At 38.8% G+C, this 17,677-nt stretch overlaps 1 protein-coding gene across 1 annotated transcript in view; it reads right to left on the minus strand.

The window, feature by feature from the left end:
- LOC134799154 (nephrin-like) overlaps positions 1-17,677 on the minus strand; it is a 226,851-nt gene that overhangs the window by 57,280 nt on the left and 151,894 nt on the right. Inside the window, exons 5-6 of the mRNA XM_063771562.1 lie at positions 16,232-16,432; positions 10,753-10,904 (exon numbers count right to left, since the gene is read on the minus strand). Of these exons, the coding sequence (XP_063627632.1) occupies positions 10,753-10,904; positions 16,232-16,432 (353 nt within the window). The remainder of the gene's footprint in view (positions 1-10,752; positions 10,905-16,231; positions 16,433-17,677) is intronic.

Here is a 17,677-nt window from a genome sequence, read left to right on the forward strand (position 1 = left end):
AGTACGGAGCAAAACTACTTTTGCACCGTGCAAACACATAGGAACTACTCTGCAAAAGGCGAACTCGACTCACACAGGCCAATTCGAACCAGGGATGTTGCGAATATTCGCATCCGCGGAACATGCGCATTATTTTCAACATCCGCATCCGCATAATGCGGATGTCGACCAAGTCGGTAACAGGAACGTATTAGCGACGGTGCCGGCGGCGTAAGTGCTAGGTAATTTCGTCATTATATATAATGAAATCGTCTAGATCCCGAAAAGTAGGCCAAGTTACTGTTTATTAAATAAAACGCACCTATATTCTTGCTCAAATACGTTTCGTTTTTTTTTTTAAATAAAAAATGCTAAAAATGTAATATTTGACGTTTTTTAAGTAGGTACCAAATCTTGACATCCGCATCCGCATCCGCTTTCGCGGATGTGAGGCTTTAAATATCCGCATCCGTATCCGCATCCGCGGATGTCAAAAAATCTGCATCCGCAACATCCCTGATTCGAACGTGCAACTGATATCAAAACTATATTTGGAATCATATCATATCAGGTAGCTGTCATTCATACGAACCCGGAGATTCAAAAACCGGCCAAGTGCGAGTCGGACTCGCGCACGAAGGGTTCCGTACCATTACGCTAAAAACTGCAATTAAATCACGTTTGTTTATAGGAGCCCCACTTATGTAAATATTTATTTTATTTTGTTTTTAGTATTTGTTGTTATAGCGACAACAAAAATACATCATCTGTGAAAATTTCAACTGTCTGCCTAAGTATGACGGAAAACAACGCAATACGCAAGTAAGTATAATGGGTTATGAACGGGTTAGCACTGATTGACTAGCACGTTATCTTTTCGCGGATAAGCAAAGTAATAATTTTGGTTTTAATTAGAATGGATTTCCGCAAAGTAACGCCTGATTCTATTCACTAGCTATGACGGTTCATGAGATACAGCCTGGTGACAGACAGACAGACAGATGGATGGACGGACAGCGGAGTCTTACATAGGGTCCCGTTTTTTCACAAAAATGCCTACATTGCCTATTACCTCCCTACAAAATCTATCAAAATGTTCCGGTTTCCAACAGTAAAATCATAATTCTATACGTAAACAACTATTTCGGTATACAACCTCTACGGGACAAATATGCATTGTCACGGGGTTTTCCTAGCCCGGCTGGGGCTTTGCCCAGAGGAAACTCACGGACAATTAAGGTTACCAAATTAACCAATCTAAATCTTAACCAAAAACTCAAGCAGGTGCTTACACTTATTTCCATCAACTATTCAGGGGTTTCTAAAGGATGTCAAAATGAAATGTTAGTTCTGTGACACATAATTTATTTCTATTCTCACACTGAGGAAGTTGTTCTACAAGTAAATCATTTATTAAGCTAGCATTACGCACCTTATTCTATAATGTCAGACGATAGAGCCGGGTCGTGCCAAAAATGGTTCTACAATGATTTACAAGCAGACCTATCTAAATTTGTTAGTACCTAATTTATCATTTGCCATCACATATGATTCTATAAATTCTCTAACTTTAAATTTGGAAAAACTTCTAGGACGGAAGGAAAGCGTACACCAACCTCATAACAATGTTCCACCAGTTCAAGCCCGACGTGTGATCCTCCGCTGTGCCGGAGCTGATTTGCTGCAGCGGGAATCTGACCCGACACCGCAGAGCAACACCGAAGGACTAAGGTCTCAGATTGAAGGTGACGTCACCTCCATCCAGCAGAAGAGCGAAATTCTTATGGCGAACTGCTCACCAGACACACTTGAAGTTTTAGGAATATGGACAGACTTCCATACTCTGATATGCGAACTGATTTCACATACGTAGTAACATAAAAACGAAAAAAAAACCCAGTCAGCTGAAAGAAACAATTCAAGATTAATAACTAGAAGCATGTGCTCTGCTAACCTAAGAGACATTATATGATCTAAGTTTCTCACCAGCTGGAAATTCCTAGAGTGGACTCATCTCGCAGCTCTGATACTCCCTCCCCACCACATTGTTTTACCAGCAGACTGGAAACAAAGCGAAATGGTCAAACAAAGATTCAACAAGGAGTTGCACCTGAGGACATCCATATATTATCATATTCTACTTACTGTTTGTGGCAAAATAACAACAGCATGAGCTTCCTAGCTCATGGATGCAGCGGCTGCTGCCTAACCAAGACTCGGATCGATGCTACCAGAGCATGATGTATTTAGCTTCACTTTCTAAATTAAAAGATGCCCATCCAGGGCAAAAGACAACCAGGAAATGATCTCAACCTAACTGTCCCTGGGATAACACAATCAAAATAACAGTAACTAATGAAATTCATGGAATAATTTTTATATGTAAGTCCAACATATAGAAATAAATCATATTTAATTATCTAAACATATTTCCACCTTTTTTGTATTTAAAAATTAAGTTTTGATTTAAATATTTAATTAATATTATTCCATCATTTTAGGATTTATTTTGAAGTAGCAACACCATCAGATTTAATTAGTTTCTAATAGGCCAAATGGCTGTCATTTGTTTTGTTGCTACATCAATGACTTCCTTGCCATTAAACAAAACTATACTATATTTGAGACAAACCTAAAAACGTTAAACTGAATTATACATGCAAAGTGCAGTGTCACAATACCCCTCTCCCCGCTGTTGCGTTTTACCAAGGGTAAAACGCTCGCTGTCCTCAGCGACTATCCTAAATCCAAAACATGTGTCACAGTGTATGGGAGCACCTAAAAAAAAAAAAACAACCAAAATGATTGCTGCAGGTCCCGAGAATTTGAAACTTCCAATTCTCGAACCCACGTAACACTAAATACTAAAAAAAATTATGTGGTATCCGAACAGACGGAAAAATCCACACCTTATTCCTAACTAACCAGTGAACATTCCTTGGTTTTACCAGCACAACATTGCGTCGTTGCGCTGGAAAAACCAAACCAACTGCCAGGACTGATGATCAGCATTCCTAAACCTATCTCTACTAGACCGGGCAAAATAAAAATCCGAATGATTCCCACTTCCAAGTTTACTTTCATAAACTTGAGAAGCTAAATAAAAATCCAAACCAAAATATAATTAGTAATTCCGAAATTTCCATTCTAATCCTAAAATAGTCGCCACCCTACGGGTTGAGGACACCAATAATTGTCTCAACCCTTCAGGTTGACAACCACAGCAAACCCAAACCAACAAAATACCTATCCTCAAAAAAACCAACAACAAATGGTTGAATTGGACACATCTTAACTGTGCCAACTCTTCCATTACACAAAGCTAACCAAACCATACCAAAACATCTGGGCCCTTCGAGTTGGTGAGAGTAACCTATCCCCCAACTCTCCGGATCACTAAACAAACCGACCAAAACCTTACACAACTCTGAGGTTGCAACATGCCCAAAAATCTCAACCATTGAGGTTGAGTACTGAAACAAGTATCGCACGCCAGGCATGATTGGCGGCGATACCGCGTGTCGCATCTTCGCCTACAAAATATTTCTCATTGTATCGGCAGCGCGAACACAAAAAATACCGTGTGCCTTACCAACGCCTCTATGGCTTGGACTTATGGGCAACACGTACACAAAAAGATACCCACCAGCGAGTACCAAGTCGACGCCTGAAAAGAGCAAGAACCCATCGGAGTACACAAAAAGAACGCAAAACGTCCGTGGTATGCAGTGCGCGCCCCGCCATACCTCACAAAATCTCCTGGGTGTGGACCCCTGTCGACCTAAAACACAAAACGCACCAAACACGGCGCTCGGGTGTGGTAAGCACCCGATAGCTACTCACAAAAAACCTACTGGCCGTATCAAGGATCGCTCAAAACTTAAAAGGTGAGCTAGATTGTAACGCCCCTTTCATACTCCACGCATTTAGAGAACTGTTCCAAGAACCCTTTCATTTTTTTCACAAAAAATAGTAGTGAAAACAGACATTGCTGCTCACCACGTTCCGCACATACAGTCGTGATTGAATATTTTTACCACAATATCCAACACTCCAAACGAAACAACCGTAGAACGAAACGTTATAGCGTAAGCGAGGGCGTTTACTCTGGCGGCAAGGTGAAAGCTAAAAAACCGGGACCTTGCGTCCAGAGAAAACCACCACCTCCAAAACCTACCAAAAACCTTGTGTCCGAATCCTTAATACGCCACGATCCAAACTCCATGTCCAAAATCCAAAACGAAACTTTACCTAGCACCATACAAAAAACTTCAATTGAATTTAAAACTTGGTGCTAAAAAACATTATCGTAACGTTACATCATTAAATGGAATGTTTTGAAACACCCCGTAATGATAAACCAAGTTACTCAATAACTTCAAAAAAAACGAGCGTTTATTAAACGCTGACACGTTACGACTTAAGTTTGGACCCTAAAAGTATCATGTTTCTGAACGCACCCTTTGTTGAACTTATTTATTTACTCTATGACTCTTGCTTTTAAAAAGTTAAATGTCACTGAGATATTTTTCGAATTATAACCTTACCTACAAAAAAAACTTTCACCGCATTTATCATTTATTACTAGATTCATCCATATTTTAGCCACTTTAAAGTACAACAATATGGAAAACTAAATATGAGGGTTATCAAACTTCGAACAATACTTAGAACTTCAATATTTAGTTTGTCAAAATGCGTCTTGGAATGGAATTAAATCTACTAATAAACACAGGTAATCTACCAAATAATGAGAAACGGAGTCAACTTCCGTTCTCACACTCTAAACTGAACGCAAAATCTCTGTAAAGCTCCCTGTATTTTATAAAATAACCAAAGTATTATGTATATTCAACTGTAACTTTAATGAAATTGTTACAGATTACTATGAAACTGTGCTACAATTGAACAACAGACCACCATAAAAGCAATAGATATCCAGCTATGCCTATAACTGGACACCGGACTACAGGAATTTGCAACTTTGAAAATCAAACAATGTTATATCATGAGAACACAGGCACTGGCAGTGCGCTGAAGAAGTGTATCTTCACCAATCAAAATCATTTCCTAATCAGGAACACAACAGAAGTCACTTGCCAGAGACTATCAACCTTGCTGCTGCCGGACACTCAAACATTTCCACTTCTCTGCCGTTCCTGCAAACTTCCAACTACTGCCAGCAGCGCCTCTGTTTTGATCCACCTTCATAAATAAGTTCAACGGGCATTAAACATTAAAAGTGTACTGAAACTGCCGTTGTATAATAAGTTTAACTCAAAATATTGAAATATGATGGCAAAAGACTTACAAATTGATGTGGCACTATTGTATCATTACTATTTATAATAAACAATGCTAAATTTATTGTGTTTTTTTTACTACAATGAACCCTTTTTAGCTCTGTGTAAGTATCTTACATATTTCATATAAACAAAATTTGTATCAAAACTATTGATAACAGTGAAAGCAAAAAGCAAGCCACTAACTAAAATAAATTACTACACAAAATTGTCCTAAAATTGCAAGCTTTCAAGTTGAAGTCTATCTAGAAAAAAAACGTTCCAAAATCAAGTATGTACACACTGTATGTTCATACATTTTACCAAAAACAATTTCCTTTGTTCTTAAAGCCCAAAATAACGTTGGATTGTAACTTAAGCTTTCCATCTGTGGCTAAATATCTAATGTTAAAAAGGTATTCTGAGTTAAAATTTTACACTTAAACAATACTTCTCAAATTTCTTAACAGTTTCTGCACAAGCTTAAAGCTTTCGAACTTGACCATAAGAGATCATTGACTTGACCTTAACAAAATGACATACAACTCAATTGCAGTACTTATAAAAGCTCTGCCCAAATATTTGTCTATAACTAACCAAGTTATACAACAAAATTAAAAAAAATGCTTTTTAAATCCTCAAAAATGCAAAATATCTTAGGTCTCAGTCTTTAGAGACTAGCTCATAAGCATAAAAAGTAGCAAAATGTACTAAAAGTTTGACACTTTCAACTTCCTGACAAAATGTCAGCACAAATTTTACTAACTGAAAATCAAAGCATTTCATTTACGGATTTCACCAGAAATTCTGAATTTCGTGCAGCAAATTGGACAAACTAACTGTAAAACAGCTAAAGCTTAACCTGGATGGTATCACAGTGTGCAACGCCAAAGCACAAGCTCAAAATTAATACTTAACCGTAAGTATTACAAAACTTTTCTCATCAATATGTAATGGCAATGATATCGACTGAATTTGATGGAAATAATTAGCTTAAAACAAAAGGGAATTTCTTTTAATGAGCGCCAAATTGTCACGGGGTTTTCCTAGCCCGGCTGGGGCTTTGCCCAGAGGAAACTCACGGACAATTAAGGTTACCAAATTAACCAATCTAAATCTTAACCAAAAACTCAAGCAGGTGCTTACACTTATTTCCATCAACTATTCAGGGGTTTCTAAAGGATGTCAAAATGAAATGTTAGTTCTGTGACACATAATTTATTTCTATTCTCACACTGAGGAAGTTGTTCTACAAGTAAATCATTTATTAAGCTAGCATTACGCACCTTATTCTATAATGTCAGACGATAGAGCCGGGTCGTGCCAAAAATGGTTCTACAATGATTTACAAGCAGACCTATCTAAATTTGTTAGTACCTAATTTATCATTTGCCATCACATATGATTCTATAAATTCTCTAACTTTAAATTTGGAAAAACTTCTAGGACGGAAGGAAAGCGTACACCAACCTCATAACAATGTTCCACCAGTTCAAGCCCGACGTGTGATCCTCCGCTGTGCCGGAGCTGATTTGCTGCAGCGGGAATCTGACCCGACACCGCAGAGCAACACCGAAGGACTAAGGTCTCAGATTGAAGGTGACGTCACCTCCATCCAGCAGAAGAGCGAAATTCTTATGGCGAACTGCTCACCAGACACACTTGAAGTTTTAGGAATATGGACAGACTTCCATACTCTGATATGCGAACTGATTTCACATACGTAGTAACATAAAAACGAAAAAAAAACCCAGTCAGCTGAAAGAAACAATTCAAGATTAATAACTAGAAGCATGTGCTCTGCTAACCTAAGAGACATTATATGATCTAAGTTTCTCACCAGCTGGAAATTCCTAGAGTGGACTCATCTCGCAGCTCTGATACTCCCTCCCCACCACATTGTTTTACCAGCAGACTGGAAACAAAGCGAAATGGTCAAACAAAGATTCAACAAGGAGTTGCACCTGAGGACATCCATATATTATCATATTCTACTTACTGTTTGTGGCAAAATAACAACAGCATGAGCTTCCTAGCTCATGGATGCAGCGGCTGCTGCCTAACCAAGACTCGGATCGATGCTACCAGAGCATGATGTATTTAGCTTCACTTTCTAAATTAAAAGATGCCCATCCAGGGCAAAAGACAACCAGGAAATGATCTCAACCTAACTGTCCCTGGGATAACACAATCAAAATAACAGTAACTAATGAAATTCATGGAATAATTTTTATATGTAAGTCCAACATATAGAAATAAATCATATTTAATTATCTAAACATATTTCCACCTTTTTTGTATTTAAAAATTAAGTTTTGATTTAAATATTTAATTAATATTATTCCATCATTTTAGGATTTATTTTGAAGTAGCAACACCATCAGATTTAATTAGTTTCTAATAGGCCAAATGGCTGTCATTTGTTTTGTTGCTACATCAATGACTTCCTTGCCATTAAACAAAACTATACAACTCCTTTGCCAAAAGTATCTAATCCTTCATCCCTTTCCCAGTACCGTCCCATTTCTATTCTTCCAATCCTCTCAAAAGTAATCGAACACTTTGTACACAAACTTCTCTCCTCCTTTCTAAATAACTATAACCTCTTGAATCCCCTACAGTCTGGTTTTCGCCCCGGACACAGTACTGTCTCGGCTTTGGTCAAGGTTACCGACGACATTCGGCTCAATATAGAGAAAAAAGAGCTAACGGCTTTGGTTCTTTTAGATTTCAGCAGTGCTTTCAACACCGTGGATTTTGACGTACTTCTAGGTATTTTACGTAATTACAATCTGTCCCCCTTAGCACTTTCTTGGTTCCGCGATTACCTATTTGGAAGGCGCCAGCGGGTCATGGTCGAGGACACTGTTTCTTCGTGGTGTGAATTGACCGCGGGGGTCCCTCAGGGTGGGGTCCTGTCGCCTCTACTTTTTTCTCTATTTATTAACGGGATCACGAAGTCACTTGTTTCTTCCTACCACCTTTATGCAGATGACTTGCAAATTTACTCGGCGGCTAGTATAGATAATTTAGGACCACTAATAAGCCAAATTAACGGGGATCTTGACTCTATTCGCGACTGGGCAACATCTTTTGGCCTCATGGTTAACGCGAAAAAGTCGCAGGCAATTCTCATTGGGAGTCCTCACTTTATCTCTAAGTTGTCTGAAGTGACAATGCCTAAAATTCTCTTCGATGGAACACACATTCCTTTCTCAGCCACTGTAAGAAATTTAGGCATTGTCATGGATCAGACTCTTTCTTGGTCATCCCACGTGACTGAAACCAGTAGGAGGCTTTTTGCTTCCCTGCACTCGCTTCGTCGGCTGCAGAGTTTCCTCCCTGTCCACACGAAAGTCATGCTTGCACGTTCTCTGCTAATTCCCCTTCTTGATTATGCGGACATTGCTGTTCTGGATCTCACGGAGGAACTACTTGACAAGCTTGAACGTTTGCAAAATGTTTGCATCAGATACATTTTTGGCTTACGCAAATTTGATCACATTTCATCTTTCCGCTCCCAACTCAAATGGCTGCCCATTCGGCGTCGTAGAGACATTCATGTACTTTCCCTTCTATTTAACGTCCTTTTCTCTCCCTCTTCTCCCCCTTATCTCTCGGAGAGGTTTAAATTTTTAGCAGACGGCAGCGGGCACCGGCTCCGTTCCAGTGCAGATCTCTCTCTGGCTATCCCGCCACACAAACACCGATCCTATGACAAGTCTTTTACTGTGTACTCTGTCAAATTATGGAATTCCTTACCGTCTTCTCTTCGTAAGTGTCAATCGGTCGCATCGCTAAAGGCGAATTTAAAAAAGTTATGGCTTTCTGACGGAACTTGAAATCTAAAAGATGTATGCGGTTAGGTAGTTTTAGTATATATGTATTGTATCATATACAATGTATTATATGTATTATATATTTTAAATATATATAGTTGTTTACATATTTGTTATATTTCATATCCCATACTTTGTATATAGGTACATAATTATAGTAGGATATAGGTTTACCTATCTTGTAGGATATTAAATATTTTATCTTTATGCCGTTTAGTACAGCTTTTATGTCTACCGTTCTCCAATTTTCCCTCAACTGCTCAAGGGTTAACTGGAAGAGATCCCTGAAAGGGATAAGTTCGCCTTTGTACTAATGATGTGTGTTCTTTCATGTTTTATGTTTCTTTTTGTACAATAAAGTATTTTACTACTACTATACTATATTTGAGACAAACCTAAAAACGTTAAACTGAATTATACATGCAAAGTGCAGTGTCACAGCATGACATCGTGTCCCAACTTCGCTAAAATCAACATATGTACGTACATATGTACTTAACGTATTCTGCAATTTAATCCAGTATAACCATTGTACTTAGGTATAAATAAACTACTGAAAGAACTAAGCGAATCAGTTTTGTATGAAGATACGACCTTTTGTCACAAGGGTGTATCACAGAAATGGTTACCTAGCTTTAGTATTTCTCAGAACGTGAATCAAATTTAATTAATATTGAAGCGTGAACAGAGCCAGAGATACAATTAAATCGAGCGCTGAGAAACAGTGCGGTTAGCATGACGTTCATTTGCAAGTACAGCGATATAACATATTATCTTACGTCTCTTTCGCACAGTATATGATCGCTTATAGTTTTAGGAAAATGTTATCCTCTCATGTCGTATGATGGTCCCCAAAACATTTCTTTCAAGTCTTTTTTGGTTGGACCATATTTTTTTTACTTATAGGTAATATTTCTAAATAAATGAATGTGCTAATTTTCCCAAAAATGTCTACAACTATTTTATGTGACAGCTACTTCATACACAAAATATCTGTGATACGGACCATCATTCGACGCAAGAGGTATGCAAGAGGTAGGCAACCTACCTATGTATACGAGTATAGTCGACGTTTGTATGGAGTGCAGTGGAGATTCTTCAAAAAAAGATTATATCGTTTTTAAAGGGTTGGCAACGCGCATTTTATCTTCTCGAGATACGACCCCAGTATCTTGTGGGGTCTTAAACAGGCGATTGAAATGATTAATCGCCCCGCCCTAAGAAGACACGGATTAAACTGACGAATGAATAGAAATGTTCACAAACGGTAGGTACGATACCTATAAAGAGAAAAACGATTTTTTTGTCTTAGAAATATTCATCGAGTCGCAAGCATCTGGCTGCGGTATTCACTTACCAGGCTAGCTGTGCGTTTCTTTGTCACTGTTGTAATAACGAGCTAAAGGCCAAATCATCTGTGGTAGCTACATAATTCATGGAGTCATAAGTTATAAAATCATGGAGGGTTGCGGACCTGTGTGGCCACTCGCTGCAAAAATTGGCTACGTCAGTCACCTGAGAGCGCACCTGCGACGCTCTCAGCAGTAGATCTCAGTCGCTGTCGCCGAAAACTGCTAGGATGATGTCGACCTAAGTATATACAAAAGATGTGATGACCGAAAACGCTAAGGTAGTTACTGAGAGGAACTCACGTTTTTCACCCCCCTCTTGATCTGGCGTCCGCCCTTCCACCACGTCAGCACAGCCTCAGGCCTCGATCCCGTGGTATGGCACTCGACCTCCTGCGGCCGGTCCGCGCGTAGCTGGCCGCTTTTGTTCAAGATGGCCACCGTGAGCGGACGCACTGGAACCAACTGGTGTGGTTAGGATGGAATTGTCCTTAAGTTTAGTTTTTACATACTTTTATACCACTTTTTTTAGCATTACAAAAGGGTACACCGCGTATATTTGTATAAATATGTGCTTCAAATCTTGTCACTTATGTACCTAAATGTGAACCAATGTACAAAAAAAACGACGAATTTTAAACAAAAACGTTATGTTCTAACTTTCGGATAATAATTCTAATTAAATTTTTTGAGCGAATACCCAAAGTTTTTTTTTAATTGGTTTAATAATAACACTTTTCGTAGAATGTTGGAAATGGAAATTGGGACTAAAAACTTTTCTTTCTGGCCCGAGTGGGCTAAAATCGGTCCCTTTTATAGTTGCACCTTTCAAGAGGATAACGGACTAACGAGTAACGACGTGACATACCTTTTATTCAATCCTTTTTTTTCACGTCTGCCCAAAAAAGGGGAATAGGCAATATAATCAGGGTTTATGTTTGTACGTATGTATGTAAGTATGTGAGTTTCTTTATTTTCAAAAAATGTGTATTTATATCATCTCAAGTCATCATCAGTACAAAGTAGGCCATATCATAGAGAAATAAGTACCAAAGGTACTAAAATCCTACTCCATACATAGCTTTCCTTACTTAACAATATGTAATAAGCAGTGATCGTACATTTTCCAGCGTTTTTGGTGCAGCAGAGTGGTGTTAACGGAATTGGTTTAGATAATTTCAACTGAAATGGTAAATTAAGGTTAATATTAACGTAATTAACGCTAATTAATCATTAGGGTTGAAATTATTTATACCAATTCCGTTAACACCGCTCCGCTGCACCAAATCGATTCGCGTGGTGTTAACGGAATTGGTATTGATAATTTCAACTGAAATGGTAAATTAAGATTAATATCGACGCCGAAAAGCAAACACGTAGTAACCCACACAAGGTAAAAAAAAATATTGCTTTTTTGGAATCTCCAATTTTTTCTGCGTCGATAGGTCGAAATCTCGTGCCAAAATGATGAAAAATGGGGAAAATAGGAACACAAATTTTCTCGTTTTTCTTGAAATTCACTCAGCAAACACGTAGTAAATAGCAAAAAAACTCTATAATTTAAATAATTGTATTTACAGCACTTTTAATTCCATACAATTTCTAGTTTTGTCATTTACAACCTCCGTTGTTCTGACGCGAATGTAGGTTACTACGTGTTTGCCGCTCATGATCAGTTACGCTATTTGGTGGGAAATAATGTTTAATCGAGTAGTGGTTTAACACAAATTCACATACTATTAAAATTTGAGACACATGACTTTAACTACGTTTACAACCACTTAATAATTACTCCACTGATGTAGGGCGTAAGGTTTAAACTCCTGCGCCTTATTTCGTTTTAACGCGGCTGTCGCGGCCATTACTCGAACGTTTGCGCCGTCGCTCAGTGCGGTTCGGGGGGTGAAACTGAGTCGACGTGTTTGTAATTAAGTAAAATATTACGGGTATTTGTAAAGTTATTGTTTTTATTTAAGAAAAGAGTTTTTTTTTCAATTGTAAGCATGTAAAATTGCAATATTAATGGTGTGTGTATCGATTTTATGGTACTTTAATAAAATTTGGTCTTATGGTATCTGGTGAAAGTTTGTTTTGTCTAAAGTGTACTTTTATTTTATAAGAGAATGTAGAAACCACTTCACTTAATCAAAATGAAGTTGTTATACTTTGGTTAGATTTTGATCTCCCATTACGTTATGTCTTTTTCGAAGTGGACTTCTTATTTTTTAGTTGGTTTTACAATAACATTATAAGATTTAATTATGTTCTTGAATATTAAAAAAAGAATGTTCATATTGATTTTAATAATTCAAATCATCATAATAGATGTTTTATTTTCGTTTATGAATCCCGGGAACATCTTCACATTTTATAAGTATACATTTGAAATGTCGTGCAATTTACTTTAAGATGCCATTAAAGTCATTTTTAAGGTTGTGGTAAAATTTTTGGCAATACATTCTAAATCGCTTACAAGAAGAAAACAAATACTGAATGAACTGTCGCCAGCGGTATTTCCGGACCGATACGACCTACAAACCTCCAAGAAAAGAGCGTACTCCCATCTTAAAGGCCGGCAACGCGCTTGCAACCCTTCTGGTGTTGCGGGTGTCCATGGGCGGCGGTAATCGCTTACCATCAGGTGATCCGTCTGCTCGTTTGCCTCCTATTTCATAAAAAAAATAATAATACTGTTGCAGCATTTTGTTCATCCAAAATTTCTAAACCGCAACGTTTAAGACTTTATTACGGATATCTATTGTCATATTCAGGTGGATTACTGCGTTTTTGCTGTCCATACAAAATTTAAGGAAATGTGATCCCATACATTTGGTCCTGGCGTTTACTACGTGTTTGCGTACTGTGTAAAAAATATCAAAACGTAGTAACCCACAAACAATGGACTTGTAACAACTTGCGGTTGAATTCATTTAAATGAAATTAAAGTCCAAATCATTTTGAATGTTGCATCCAATTTTGAGTAAGTTATGTTCATAAACAAGATAGTTATGATTTTTTTTTCAAAACTCGAAAAGTTTTTCGTCTCTGGTGAACAATTTGGTTTTTGTGGGTTACTACGTGTTTGCTTTCCGGCGTCGATATCAACGTAATAAACGCTAATTAATCATTAGGGTTGAAATTATTTATACCAATTCCGTTAACAACACTTCGTGCACCAAAAATGCTGGAAAATGTACGATCACTGGTAACAAGTTGTGTGGGAGGTGCGGTAAAACTTATTATTAACAAGTTTTAAACTTGCTTGTAACTTAATACTAAGTTCAAATGTTATCATAAAATTAAATAAGCTCGCTTAACTATAACTTATTAAAAATGGGGTTTTATCTGTATGTGGAGTGAAAACGCTTATTTCTCTACGGCTAGGTATATTAAAGTGTGCTTTCCTTGAGCGTTTTTGCCATTAAAGCGTAATAAATGTCAGAATAATTTTCTCATATGTTTGCAGCGCATTAACCGTCGACAGTGCTTCAGAAGATAGTGCCGGTATAAAGCTGAATTGTTTACTGAATGACCTGCCTGCACGGCAAACACACTGTTTAAATAGGACGGATTTACCAGTACTTTGACTTGGTTTTAGCTACAGTGCTACATAAATTATATGCGGAAATAAATTATATGCCTGCTTTAAATGCGGAAAAAAAGTCGCAACACAGGAAATAAAATGCCTCTGTACGGGACAGCCCGTGGAATGCCCCATTTCATCACTATATTTTTATTAAAACGTATGTATTAGCAATTCCAAACGCTGCTAGAAAATCTAGCGTCACGTCATATTATCAAGGCGCCCCAATCTGTGAATCGCAAACATTGAAACCACCAAGATGACCACGACTTAAGAGGAAAGGAGACGATCGCTGCTCCATACAAATGCAGTACCCATTTTCCTCTCTTGACATTATGGATAATATTTAAACAAATACACGTAATCATCCCTGCACCAAAAACGATGTAAGGTGGTGGTACTGGTGCTCGACGCGGTCCCAGTACATGTAATCTTGAAACTTAAGTTATTGTCATTGTCAATAGAGGTGACAGCAGGGTGTTATCTATTTGGCAAGCATGTAGAGCACTAGTAACACCACCATATGGTGATCAAACATAAGATACTGGGCACAACCTAAACTCCGCCATGTGACGGAGATGCACGGAACTGTTTGTGTCTGCTCGTTACTCGCAGTTAATTAAGGAGGCTCCGACAACGCGAAATTAAATTATGGCGCTCGCAGTGGACGGTGTCAGTAAAGCAGTAATTACGGGCCTAGAGCGGAAAAGCGCCTTTGTGAGCCATTTGGTAATTAATACGCATGATAATGAAATGTTTGATAGTGCTTTGAGTTGAGAAAGATAGCAAAGCGCCAAATGTGACAATCGTAACATACAGTCAGCAGCAGAAGTTGCTAAGCGGGCGAGGAGTTCAAAATTACTTTGACGTGCTCTTAACAATAAAGTCGCGTCAAGATAATTTTGAACACCTCGCCCGCTTAACAACTATTGCTGCTGTTTGTACTTACATAGAAAATGACAATCGAAACTTCAATATCCAGTGGCTGTGTGAGCTGTAGACCTCGCCATAAGTTAGAAAATAGTTGCTTCGTTGAGTCATTATCACAGCGAACTCACAATTGGTCGTAAGTGCCATAGACTTTACTGGCTCTTAAGTACTTTAAATACCATATTCCACCATTTTGAGTAGGTATTTTCCAAAAAATTTAATGAACTGATAAACTCTATCGTAACTACCAAACCTGCTCATTAAATTTGACTAGATTCGATTGACAAATCCGAGCTGCAGAGAACATCCGAACATAAGAAATCATTTCTGGCCAATCTGAAACGGAGACCTTCGCTAACGCTCGGTCAATCATACTCAGATTTGACGAGTGCAATTTGACATTTAAAAAGTTCAAAGACGTCACTTTTTACACTGACAGATATTATCATATCCATAAGAAATCCAGTTCAAATACATACATACATACCTGTTGTTACAAACAGAATATCTAGTCTCTAGCTTTCCAATGGCTGTTCTTCGTAATGGTAATATTTCAGTTTGTTTGAACAGAGAGAACATACAATAATTATCATACAAACCTTATGTACCTAAGGGTTGAAGCGGCAGCCTCGGGCTACCAATTAAACTGCGGTAATGTTGCACGTTCTACCGTTATTGTGCACACAACAGTGCCTTGCTCCGTGGGAATAATGTACAAAATGCCATGATGGGTTTCTAACAACTGGCGAATGCATATATTATTAGGTATTTCTAGTTTACGCGCTGTTATGGCGCTTATTAAAGTAGCCACACCGTGGCTTAAATCAGCGTCTTAGTCTACGGCGACGACAAGTTGGTGTTGGCGGCCTGGCAGACCAGCCGCGCGTTGATATGCTGCCGGCCCACGTTGGGGAACGTCAGCGTGTTGACCGTCACGCCGTCTCCCTGCTCGTAGGAGTGGTCGATCACTGTGTTCTAGAGGTACCGGACCACCCAGGGTCTTGAAAGAAACCGAGAAGGAATTAAAAAGAAAACTCATAATTGATATCCAATATAAGCACTTTAGTCTGCGGCGGCGCTAAGTTGGTGTTGGCGGCCTGGCAGACCAGCCGCGCGTTCAGGTGCTGCCGGCCCACGTTGGGGAACGTCAGCGTGTTGACAGTGACGCCGTCCCGCTGCTTGTAGGAGTCGTCGATTACCGTGTTCTAGAGATACCAGACCACCCAGGGTCTTGAAAGAAACCGAGAAGGAATCAAAAAGAAAACTCACAATTGATATCCAATATGATCATCTTAGTCTGCGGCGGCGCCAAGTTGGTGTTGGCGGCCTGGCAGACCAGCCGCGCGTTCAGGTGCTGCCGGCCCACGTTGGGGAACGTCAGCGTGTTGACGGTGACGCCGTCTCGCTGCTCGTAGGAGTCGTCGATGACTGTGTTCTCGAGGTACCAGGTGAGGCGGGGACGGGGGTCACCTGCAGGAAGAAGAAAGATTAAGGTGACGTTCGGATTCAGACTGTAGGTGCACTACCTGCTACAGTATTTAAGCGCGACATAGATATTACTGCAGGAAACTACGTTGACGGAGTCCTGACATGCCCTCGGTGTGGACGAGCACTGCAGACGAAGATTGGGTACTGCAGTCACATGAGGGCGCACGAGCGAGCGGACGAGCTCAGTTCCCGCTCCTAGGCATAATATAATGCAGTCGCTGTGGCCGAAATCGGCCGGGAAGGAGAGAGAGAGAAAAAACTGCAGGAAATGTCTAATGTCAATTATATGTCGACATCTTTGACGTTTCAGTCAGCACCAAAAGTAGCGGATGAGATTATACGTCAAAAGTCGTCATTCTCCAATAACTCGATTCTCAAATAATAACTCTTGTTATTTTCTAATATTGTGTCTCTACGAAGTTACAAGTTCCTCGCTCAAAAAATTATCGTAACTGATACAAACTTTAAATCCCTATAACCCCTTAAGATTAGATTGTGATATATAGTGTTGAGCGCGACTGAAATCCCTATCCCTATTTGTTGATATCCCTATTTGGAAAAGTATTCCAGGATGGCACATACTTTTGGCGCCTTAATTGTTTCATCTGCTACCGATGCTGTCTGTACCCCATTCGTTTACCTACCCAATTATAGTAAAACGAGATGTCTGAAAGTATTTTGTGAATCTCCCTAAAGTATCACCGAAATGTCACTCTCAGTTCCTGACCGATGTTATCTCGTGAAATTTCAAGGAAATTCCCGCAGAGATTTGTTTTTTGGCTAATGGCTTTACCTTATCTATATCCCTGTGTACAAAGGGCAAAAGTCAATTGGCTGTCTTATTGTTATATTCGTATAACTTTATTAATAGTTTTGACATTGGAAATGTCTTTTCGTTCGCTCCAGTATACGGTCCGATTTCACGAAAAAGTGCGATCCCCTTATATCTCGGAAAGTTGTGAAGATATGATATTAAAAAATAGGCTCAAAAGACACATAATCACGAGAGCTGTAAGGTGCAAAAATGATTATTCGAGAAAGTCAAAAACAAAAAAAGTTATGGTCGAAATAGTGAAAATAAAATTCAATTTTTTCCGAATTTTTGATTTTGGTGCTCGATAATTTGGAAACGAAGAATGATATCAAAAATTTGAGAAAAACGGCTCTGGACAATTTAGTCAGCTACAATTTGAGCCTAAAACAAAGACGATCGGGTTAAGGGTTTGC

The sequence above is a fragment of the Cydia splendana genome, chromosome 18 (genome assembly GCF_910591565.1).
Source record: "Cydia splendana chromosome 18, ilCydSple1.2, whole genome shotgun sequence".
NCBI classification, from domain to species: Eukaryota; Metazoa; Arthropoda; class Insecta; order Lepidoptera; family Tortricidae; genus Cydia; species Cydia splendana.